Source organism: Eublepharis macularius, chromosome 10 (assembly GCF_028583425.1).
Source record: "Eublepharis macularius isolate TG4126 chromosome 10, MPM_Emac_v1.0, whole genome shotgun sequence".
NCBI classification, from domain to species: Eukaryota; Metazoa; Chordata; class Lepidosauria; order Squamata; family Eublepharidae; genus Eublepharis; species Eublepharis macularius.
The window spans coordinates 40600693-40612267 of NC_072799.1; the positions used below are offsets into that span (position 1 = coordinate 40600693).

The 11575-nt window shown below is 49.5% G+C and overlaps 1 protein-coding gene across 1 annotated transcript; it reads right to left on the reverse strand.

Moving 5' to 3' along the window:
• Window positions 1-4674: 4674 nt before the first annotated feature.
• Window positions 4675-10503, reverse strand: LOC129336502 (uncharacterized). Its single transcript, XM_054989630.1, has 2 exons — window positions 10083-10503; window positions 4675-6467 (listed from the first exon to the last, which is right to left on the reverse strand). Exons 1-2 carry the CDS (start codon window positions 10501-10503, stop codon window positions 5866-5868), a joined length of 1023 nt encoding a protein of 340 aa, XP_054845605.1. The 3' UTR covers window positions 4675-5865.
• Between the last annotated feature and the right edge of the window lie 1072 nt (window positions 10504-11575).

Consider the following 11575-nt stretch of genomic DNA (forward strand, 5'->3'; position numbering starts at 1 on the left):
TAGATTACAGACTTACATTATATGCTTCTTGGCAACTAGTTCCCTCAGATATCCCAGACAAAAGTCACTTTCTTGTTTCAAGATGGTATGCAAAACATGAACTCTGCCCTGCTCAGCAACACATCCGGCATGTATCAGATTAAGCACAGTCTGTACATACAAAATAAACATCTATCAAACAAGAATATCCAGTCATTCTTGATGACACTAGGGCAGATAGAGTACCTCAAAGTATCTACAGCACCTTTTGATGTTTTTTGCTTATTTCCATCAAGTTATTTGATGGTAAATCTTTCTCTCTAGGGTGGAGAATGAATTGTGAAACTTAATTCATGTACATCATCAATGTGTCTCCAGGGTTCTAACTGTCAGGAAAGGTGGCTCCCGCTTATCTCCTTCCTTCCTTCCCTATTCCCTGTTGCTGCAGTTTCTGACAGAGTAAAATGCATTTGAGGGATTCTCCTTACATTTTTTCAAGTGGAACAGAACAGTCTTCCTAATTTGGATTGCAACACACACACTTATTTTTGTATAAATAAATTAAGCAGCTCTTTGCCTTCACAGTTTTAAACTTTGAAATTTATTGCTGAGGGATCCATGTTATTCCGGAAGCAGAATATGGTAACTTTCCAAAAGATGGTTGACAACTTTATTTATTTGTTTGCTTAAAAATATTTCTTCCTTGCCTTTTACTAAAATTTCTAAGGCAGCTTCCACGAGTAGTCAAATAAACACATAAAATCATAGTTCAATAACAGAAAACTAGGGTTGCTCAAACGCCTTTCAGTTTGGCCCTCATCCCCTTTGCCAGTTGCAACCATGGAAGTCGTGTTTCAGTGGCTGCTTCCACACACGTTGGATAATCCACTTTCAATACTCTTTAGTGAACATTTGAAACTGATTTTCCATGTGTGGAACAAAAAATCTACTTCTAAAGGATTGCGAAAGTGCATTGAAAGTGCATTATTCAACGTGTGTGGAAATGGCCCATGACTTCTTTGTCTGTTTGTTAAGTCCTACTCCCCTTCTTGTCCTTGCTGCTTAACTGGCTGTTCTGCTCACAGGTAATTGTTAGACGCTTTAATCAGTCAGAACTAATATAAATTGGTTATAAATGAATGCTATGTTTTTAAAAAACTCTACTCTGATGTTCATCTGAATGGTCCCTAATGAGGCTAATGGTTGATGACTGGTTTGGATCAAGAGCTTCTCTATGCACATATACATGATGCAGACGTGTTCATCAAGCATTCTCAGCCCAATCCAAATAGGCTCGGTGATTGGCTGACATTGATCCTACACCTTAGTAGATGGTCAGTTCAACTGTTGAAAATGTTTGTAGCAAAATTTGCATTGTCCCTATACAAAATTAAATTCTTTAGCTTTATAACTGTGATCTTAGCACCATGAGGTCAATATTATAGAACGAAATAACAGAAATCTAAAACGTTTGCTAATATTTCAGTCAAGAATATATAGCATTGCTCTTCCTTGTTTTCCATCTTCCAGTCCATACCATATAGGTAGGATGATAAAGAATCATTGTAAAACTGATACTCATCCTTAAATTAGCAAGGAGCCAGCACCAGTTGTGATTTACCCAGGGCTTTTTTTCAGGGGGAACGTGGGGGAACGGAGTTCCGGAACCTCTTGAAAACCTCTTGAAAATGGTGCCGCTGAGTGGCACGGAGGTCAATCTCAACTCCCCTCTTTCTGGAGATTGGGGGGCGGGGCCACCAGCCATGTGACCATTTTCTCCGAGGACAACCCACTGAGTTCCACCACCTCTTTTCCCAGAAAAAAGCCCTGGATTTACCTCAAAATAATGGTTTTGAAAAGCTGGAGAAGCTGTGGCAGTTTTATTTATTTAGATATTTATTCTCCACTTTTCTCCCCAATGGGGACCCAAAGTGATTACAATATTATTCTCCCCGTCTCCACTTTACCCTCACAGCAACAATCTTATGAGGCAGGCCCAAGATCACCAACTGAGCTTCCAGAGCAGAGTGGAGATTAGAACCTGGGTCACTCAGATCCTAGTCTGACATTCTAACCATTGAACCCCCAGTAAACAGCAACATCTAAGGCTTTTAAAATACCAAAAGCCCAGTACTGATTTAAGACTCACAGGTATGAAAATGATCATTATCAGCAAAAAAAAATCTGACATTCACTGGATGCTCTTTAATAAGCGTATTTTGGTTGGTCAACTATTTTTTAATCATTATTCTACATACATGCAAAAATAAGGATGTAGCAGTTACATGTCTCTGGCTTGAATTTTAAGGCCATTTTCCTAGGAATAAACTCTATGAAATAACATGAGACTAGAGCAGACCCTTCTTAAAGAGGACAAGAAAAGAATATCCAAGGTATACCAAGTACTGTTGAAATGGTATACTGAGGATGAGACAGTTAAAACACAAATGGTGAAATGGGCTATAAATTTTAACAAAGAGATAACAATGGAGGCATGGGAATACTTGTGGAAGACTACAATGAAGATAACGACATGTACAAATATTAAAGAGAGTATCTACAAAATGATCTATCGTTGGTACATGACACCAAAGAAGATTGCGCTAGGGAATTTGAACACTTCTAATAAATGCTGGAAATGTAGGAAGCATGAGGGCTCCCTCTATCATATGTGGTGGTCGTGTGAGGTAGCTAGGCAGTACTGGGGGGAAATAATAAGAGAAATGAGTGAAATTTTACAATTTCAAATAAATAAGAACCCAGAACTCCTGCTACTAAACTTGGGAATGGAGGGAATTCCAGCCCATCATAGGACGTTGATATTTTATATGACAGCAGCAGCTAGACTTTTGTATGCGCAAAAATGGAAAGTACAAGAAGTGCCAACTATTGAAGATTGGACCTACAAATTGCTGTACATGGCAGAAATGGACAAGATGACAAGAAAACTGAGAAATCTGGACTCAGGGCAGTTTAACACAGATTGGGAGAAGCTGAAACAATATCTGGAGAAGAAATGGGAGGTGGGAGGAAAACTGTGGCAGTTTGAGAACTACTGAAGTATAATAAAATGTAGAGGGGGGTGACTTTACCGGGGGGAGAAGAGATAAATGTGAATTTATAAGCAGTTAGATTAACAGATTGATATATATATAGATATATATTGGTTAATAAATAGAATATTGATAGAAAATAATTAAGGATAAGGATTAAATATACGGATTGAGTAACCAACAATATTTTCTTTCTTTGATAAGATTTGTATAATGCACCAAACTGAATGTATAGACGAGTCAAATTGATTGACTATGTGACGAGAGTTATATAGAATTACCATAAAAAGATAGAATGAGTAACACATAGAGAATAAGTCAAATTGTTTGATTTAAACGTGTAAGATTTTTATGGTTTATGATATATAGGTTTATGATATAGAAATATAGAAATATTTAAAATTGGAAAAAGGGATAAATTGTTTATCTAAGATGGAAACAAAGACTTACAGTTTGGGTATATAATAAGAAAAGTAGTTAAGGATGTACTGCTTAGTATAATGGAGAATATGTATTTGTTTTAGATAGAGAAATTTAATAGAAGTAAGGGAAAAGGGACAAAGGGTTGGAAAACTGTTGGAAGTCAACAAAAGGGGGGGAAAGGGAGGGGGTTAGAAATGAAAAATTTGGGGAAAATTGAATGTAAATGTAAAAATAATGGATTCTAACCCAATAAAAATTTTTTCAAAAAAAAAGAAATAACATGAGACTTGCTTCTGGGCTATGGTGTAGCATGAGGAGGGGCCAGAAGAGCAGTCACCCCGGGTGCATAATTTTTAGGGGGCACCACATCAAGTGGGAGGGCCTGTGCTGCATCCGTGGGAGGCTGCCCACATTCCCTGGCTGCCTGCCACACCAACGGGATGGCCATCTCGCTGGGCACTGAGGTGGCCCTCCTGCAGTGGCTGCTGGTCGAGGAGCATGCCAAGCTGGTGGCAGTGGCCTGGGCGGCTGTACCAGAGAGCTGTCAGGTAAGGGGCGGGAAGGTAAATGTGCCTGAATTGCGGGAGCACTCCCTCAGGGCAGGGCATAATTGTTAGGGGACAGGGCGCTGTGCCAAGGAGTGCCTGCACTGTGTCTGTGGGAAGCCGCTCTGGATGCCTGCCACGCCAACGGGGCGGCTGGCTCACTGGGTGCTGAGCTGGCCCTCTTGCAGCAGTTACTGGCCGAGGAGCATGCCAATCTGGCAGCGGTAGTATGGGTGGCTGCATCGTAGGACTGCCAGGTAAGGGGCAGGGAGATAAACTGGCCCAAATCACGGGAGCACTCCCGGACGGAGGCTGCACCTTGCACAATGATGTGCAAGATAAGCTGTATATTTACCACGCAGATTTCTATGATGCCTCAAAGTTCCCAAAATTTAAGGTAGCAGATGATGAAGGACACAGTCCTGAGATGAATTTGTTGAAAAACTTTTTCTTACCAAACAGAAGTGCTATCAATTTCTTCTAACTGGTATCCATCAATCTAGAAAGAGCCAATTTGTTTTGCTTTAGAGTCAAGTTTACAGAATCTATTGGTCCTTTTGAGTGTCAAGCTGCTTGATGTTGCGTGTCAAGCTCCTCTTGATGTTAAATAAGCGACTGCATTCCAGATTAGCGGAAATGAGATTGATACCCTAGTTGGAAGAAAGAGGCAGACACAGGTTTTGGGTACTAAGGGCTACTTTATTAAAGCAACAACATAACCTCAACAGCGGCAACAAGGGGAGCTAACTAGCGGTACAGGTCAAGCCAGTGGTCACCATGGGACCTTCTCCTTGAACCTGCCTGGGCGAGACCCACTGCCCCGGGTGCGAGCCATCCAACAGAGATGGCTTGGGCCCGGCCGGCCAGGCGAATGGTTCCCCCCATAAAGCTCCAAACACCCCAAGCCGTACAGCCTGGGATAAGGACTTGTCTGGGAGGTCCCACTAGGCAGTCTGCCCTCGCAGCTGAGCCGTAGGGCCGCAGCCGCTCCTGACAGACCCCCACTCCCCACCAATGAGGATGTGCCAAGGGTACTCACCGGCCCGCTCTCAAATCCCAACTCTAACCTGCCACTAACCTAACAGGCTGCGGCACCGCCTGCCAATTACCACAACCCCCACAACAGAACAAGGCAGGCGAAAAACCCCAGATGCCCATGCCAATTTGCAAAAGGGGGAAAAATTCCTGCCTGGCCCCAAAGAAGGCGACCGGCTAATCCTGTCCTGTTATAGGGTGCGGAGGGTGGGCCGAGCTCGAGGCACCAACTGAGGGGGAAACGGGCGGAGCGCGCCTAAACAGGCTAGCTCCGCCCACCCCACAGGTCCTGGAAGGGGAGCTCTGCTCTATCTCCTTCCAGGGCATCAAAATAGGCACCCAGCCTTAACGGCTATGCCGCGGCTGGGGGTTGCCTCCTTGATACCCTAGTTGGAAGAAAGAGGCAGACACAGGTTTTGGGTACTAAGGGCTACTTTATTAAAGCAACAACATAACCTCAACAGCGGCAACAAGGGGAGCTAACTAGCGGTACAGGTCAAGCCAGTGGTCACCATGGGACCTTCTCCTTGAACCTGCCTGGGCGAGACCCACTGCCCCGGGTGCGAGCCATCCAACAGAGATGGCTTGGGCCCGGCCGGCCAGGCGAATGGTTCCCCCCATAAAGCTCCAAACACCCCAAGCCGTACAGCCTGGGATAAGGACTTGTCTGGGAGGTCCCACTAGGCAGTCTGCCCTCGCAGCTGAGCCGTAGGGCCGCAGCCGCTCCTGACAGACCCCCACTCCCCACCAATGAGGATGTGCCAAGGGTACTCACCGGCCCGCTCTCAAATCCCAACTCTAACCTGCCACCGACGAGGTCAAGCCTCTGCTTAGGCCTCGACGCCCCAAATATGGCGTAACGCCTCCAGCAATCCCCGCCGCAAGTCGTCTAAAAATATGTTGTTGCCTTTAAAAGAAAGATGAACTCCGTCACCTCGGTAGAGGTCCGGCAGAGCAGCCCTTATACCGGGGTGGGGCAAGTAAACCCCCAACCCCTTCTCCAAAGCCTTGTGTAAGGCCTTATTGGCCTTATAACGTGCTCCCTCTATAGCTTTAGCATCCAAGGCCTCCCGCCAAACCCTCCTGGGTAGAATATCGGACCAAATGATTAAGACACCAGGCCAGCGCTTGCCTATCAACCGCAAGTCTGCCTGGGCCTGCAGTGACAGGGCCTTGCCCTTCACCAAACCCAAGTCATTCCCCCCCAGGTGAATGACGAGAATATGAGGTGGAGGGGCACACCTCCCTTCAAATAATAGTGGAAGCAGACCAGGCCAACGCAGGCCTCGACGGCCCTGCCACTCCACCGTAGCCCACTGGCTCAGGCCAAGCTGGGACCCGAACGCCGTCCTCTTAGCCTGGTGAGCGGCCCAAAAGACGAAGCTGTGCCCGCAGATAAGGATAGAGCACCTTCCTCGATGCGCCACAGCACCTAAGAAAAGACAACAGTTAAAAGACTATAAAGGCCCCGTTAGGGGGCGCACATAGGACTTGTAAGCCGAAGACCTCCAACGGCCTACCTTCTGAATGGCTGGACCAGAATAACCCATTGCAGCGGCCGTCGAGGCCGCTCCAATCCGAAAAGAGTGTGTGCCAAACCTAAAACCTGCCAACCCAAGCTTGGCGAGAGCCCGTGCAGTAACTGCCCAGAACTGAAAACGAGTAAGGGGAGCCCCGTCACTGTGAATGAACAACACCCCGGGCTCATCCCCTCGAGCTTCCAAGTATGCTCTAAGCGCAAGCACAGGACAAAGCTCCCGATCAGCACAAGCACCCAGCTGCACCACCGAGCCCTTCCGCAGCTGATCCGTCTTAGATCGCCTAATGGTGACTGCTACCGTCTCCCCAGCCAATTTAACATCTCGGGCCAACAAGGCCCGATTTGAGTTGTCCCTAGCTGACTGAACCACCAACTCACTTACCCGCAGGGCTCCAAAGAAGGCAATAAGAGCCGCTGCATGGAAGAGCTTGGCTTCAAAGTCAGAACTACATACATCAGCCCACGTAGCCCCCAACCCCTTGAGAATGGCAGGGGACATAGGCTCCCTATCATCTACCTGAGCTCCCATCTCTCGCACCCATCCTTCTAACATTTTACGGACTCTAAAGTCCCCCGTAAAATCCTGCCAGCCGCGAGCCTTGCTGACAAACGCCAGGGCCGCCAGCTGACCTCTGATTGTTCTAGGAGCACAACCCTTACCTCTACGATCAACACAGAATCGCAGTATGTGCTCCACTGGAATCGGCCACAATTGGGGCAGTCCCGCCCCAAGCCGAAAAGTAACAAACTGCTGAACGGCGCGGTCATAGGACCTCCGGGTGCTGGGGGCAATGGCTAGCGAAATGGCACGCTGAACCTCACGTTCCCAAGGTGCCACAACTCCTCTGGCATCCTGGAGGGCTGCAGATCGGCTTCGGGAGCAAGTTGGCGAAACCGTTCCATCTGTTGGCGAGACAAAGCGTCCGCCAATCCATTGTTTACCCCTGGAACGTGTTTTGCCAAGAACAAAATGTTCAGTCGGAGGCACCGGAGCGTGAACAACCTAACCAATCTCATTACTCTAGGCGATCTGGAAGTGAGGGAGTTAATCACCTGTACCACAGCCAAATTATCGCACCAAAAGTGCACCGTGTGGTTGGCCAACTCACCCCCCCACAGCCAGATCGCTACCAGAATTGGAAAAAATTCCAAAAAGGTAAGATCCCTATCCAAAACCCCATCATGCCAGTCAACTGGCCATTCTTCAGCGCACCAGTGCCCCCGAAAATAAACACCAAAGCCAGTTGCGCCAGAGGCATCAGAAGTGACCTGGAGTTCAGCCTCAAGCAGTAGGTCCTCCCTCCAAAAGGTGACCCCGTTAAACGAGTTAAGAAAGGATTCCCAAACCTCCAAATCCTCCCTGATGCCCCTAGATATGCGCAACCTATGATGTGGCAGCCTCAAGGAAGCCATGGCGTCACATAGACGCCTAAGAAATGCCCTCCCCGGGGCAACAGCCTTGCAAGCGAAATTAAGGTGCCCCACAACCTGCTGCAGTTCAAGAAGAGACACCTTGTGCTTCTCCTTAAGGGTGGCCAAACGCCCACGAAGGTCATGCACCTTCGCCTCAGGCAGCCTAAAGGTTTGCTGAACTGTATCAAGTTCAATCCCCAGGTAGGTCAGCACTGTCGAGGGTCCCTCAGTTTTCTCCTCAGCAAGAGGAACACCCAAACGCTGAGCTAAGTCAGTAAAACCTGCCAGCAAGCGCGCACACTGACCTGTGCCAGCCCTCCCAACGAAGATAAAATCATCGAGATAATGACTGGTATCACCACAACCCGTCTGCTGACGCAATGCCCATTCAAGGAACGAGCTAAACCGTTCAAAGGCCGCACAGGAGATCGAACAGCCCATAGGCAAAGCCCGATCCATGTAATACTGGCCCTCAAAAGCAAAACCCAGCAGCTCGAAGTCATCTGGATGCACGGGGAGCAGACGAAACGCTGACTTTATGTCGCATTTGGCCAACTCTGCCCCAACCCCACAACGCCTAACCACTCGCATAGCCTGGTCAAAAGACGTATAGCGGACCGTGCACAGATGATCGGGGATGGCATCATTCACTGATGCCCCTTTCGGGTAAGATAGGTGGTGAATCAGGCGATACTCGCCCGCAGCCTTCTTGGGCACCACCCCCAAAGGGGAAACACGCAGGCATGGCACAGGAGGGGCCGAAAACGGGCCAAGAACCCGGCCTGCCGCACATTCCCGTGCTATCTTGGTCCTAACCACCCCTTCCATGCCAACGACAGACCTGAGGTTCGTTGACATGAATGAGGACCGTGGCCCCTGAAACGGAATGCGGAACCCAAACATAAACCCATTTAACAAATAAACCGCATCATCCCGCCGAGGGTAACCCAGCAACAACTCACTGAGGGTTCTCAGATTTATGGGGCTGGGACCCTTTTCCAGACGGAGGCTGGTTGCCTCCCCAGGGGCGCCTACCCCCACCCCGTTTCTTGGATCTGGGACAGGCTGTAAAAGCATGGGGCCCCGCGCACATGGGGCATTCGTGCTTATAAGGGCAAGACTTCCTGGCACAGACACCCTGTGAGGCAAACTCCCAGCAAAGCAGCCGTGTCTGAACCGACTGCCCCGCGGAGGCGCGGGTGCCAGAAGAAGTCGATGCCCTGTGGACCAAATGCCCACTATCAGACCTATCCCCAAAGTTAGGCTTTGCAGGTGACATCACCTGCAACCACAACTGCTGGTGTATCTGGTCCCACGGGATAGTGGGGTTCATGGCAGCCCGCATTCGGAACTCCTCATCGTACTGCAACCATGCAGCACCACTGAAGTCCGAATAGCCTTTGTAAATTATATCCATGTACTGGATAAGGGAGGCTGCCCTCCAAGGCTGCGCCCTAGCCAGGACCCCAGCATATATAAGGAACCCCGGCAACCAGTTAAACCACGTCCTATCCACCCGTCTACGCTTTAACCTTTCCTTCTCCCTGTCATCTAAGTCTTCCTTGTCCTTCTTCTCCAGTTCCCTGAAGAGAAGGGTGAAGACGTCGATGTATTCTCCCTTTAATATCTTATCACGAGTGGACGGGGTCAAATGGTCCCCCAACGGTAAGGCGGTATCGCCAAAGGGTAAAGCTCTGAACGGTACAGACCCATAAGGGGTCTGAACATAAGGCTGACCCTGCCAGAGAAAACCAGGACCAGAGAACCAGCTAGGCTGCCCAGCCAGGCCCTGTGCTGAGGAAAGCACAAATTGCTGAGCATTGGGCATAGCTTGGGAACCAGCCGGCATGGCAGCCCCACTTGCTTGCCAGCCAGGAGCACCCCACTGCGGCCACGCCCCTGCTGAGAAATGTGACACTGCAGGACCCGGCCCTGGCCTAACGTATGGCTCCAAAGGTGACTGCGATCCCGCAGGCACAGCAGGCCAGTAACTACAAGAAGGGTAAGGCCCAGGGGTGCCACCGCCCGCAGGTGAGGCCTGCCCACACTGACCCCAAGGCCAGGCAGCTGTGTTGTGTGTCATAGTCGACTTACCATCTCCCAAGGCGTTATCAACCGCTACCGCCACTGGCAGGGCCACCTGTGATCCAGCTTGATCGTCAGTACCCGACTCTCCAGGAAGGTCTGTCTCCCCCGGCTCTATCGCTCCGCTGGCATCATCCCCACCTTGGTTGGCAGTACCTTCAAGAGCAGACAAACGTTTAAGAACCTCTGTCTGAAAAGCCACGCGAGAAGATGCCCTAGTGGACCTAGGCCTCTTTGCACCCCCAACAGAAGCAGCGGAAACTCCCCGACTGCTCTCCAACGCCGCTATGCGGGCCAAAATCTCCTGCTGAGCCCCATCAACACCCTCATCATCCGATGAGGACAATGCAGGGGGGGGGGCCCGCTTAGCGGGAGGCCGCTTTGCAGGCTGCTTCCCTTTAGAAGTGCCCACTCCTTTCTTAGGTGGCATCTTTTTTTTTTTTTTTTTTTTTATAGAATTATTATTTATGCCCCTTCTAACAGGCTAACAATGCAACCCACAAAAGCCTGCCAACCCCCAGAGGGTAAAACAGAAGCAATATAAAAGCTGATCAACAATACTAATACCCAGCCTAGACTGCCAGTAGGGAAGCTAACTCTGGCCACCCGAAGAGGCAACCCCCAATCCCAGAGGCCCCAGGTATAACTAAGAATTGCCCCCCAGATGCCTCAGCTCCACAAAATGGCCGCCGTGAAAGCAGCCCACCCGGGAACAAAATGGCCGCCGGGCAAGCAAAAGCCACCTAGAACCCCTGTGGTGAAGGAGGCAAAAGAGAACCGTTTGCCAAACGCGCCGCAAAACCACCCCAGCGCGCAAAACACTACGGGGCAGGGAGAGGGGTTTCCTAAGAGCCTGCAAAAGGCCCCTCCCGCGGGAACACGGCCACAGAGCCCACAAGCCCCAGAGGCTTCAGCGCGCTGCGCTGCCGCCGCCGCCGCGAAGCCCGCCAAAAACAAACTGTTCCAGAGGCGAGCCGAGCGCAGCGTGGAAGCTCTCCCCGGCTCCCCTCTCGCTTGCTGCAAACGCTCCCTCCAATGCAGCAAGGAACGCTGCTGCCGTTGGCCCCCAAGCCTCGAAGCTCGGAGCTCTGCCGAGAGGCACCTTCCTCTCCGAGCTCGAGGCACCAACTGAGGGGGAAACGGGCGGAGCGCGCCTAAACAGGCTAGCTCCGCCCACCCCACAGGTCCTGGAAGGGGAGCTCTGCTCTATCTCCTTCCAGGGCATCAAAATAGGCACCCAGCCTTAACGGCTATGCCGCGGCTGGGGGTTGCCTCCTTCTCAGCACAATCTTAAAAAGAGGTTCTCCAGTAAACCCATTGATCTCAATGGGTTTAAACTGGAGTAACTCTTCTTAGGATTGGACTGTCTTTATACTAATCTCAAGTATATTTTATTTTAAGAGTTAACACACGAGGAAAACAGAAACATAGCATTACCCACTTTGGAAATGCAGATCACATAAACATCAAATAAGATAGATACCACTGGCATATCTGTTTGA

Excerpts from the sequence above, each read along its gene's own strand:
- LOC129336502 (XM_054989630.1), bottom strand. The coding sequence starts at position 10,503 with ATGCCACCTAAGAAAGGAGTGGGCACTTCTAAAGGGAAGCAGCCTGCA. Across the intron at positions 6,468-10,082 it reads TGATAACGCCTTGGGAGATG|GTGCTGTGGCGCATCGAGGA; the intron begins GTAAGTCGACTA and ends GTCTTTTCTTAG.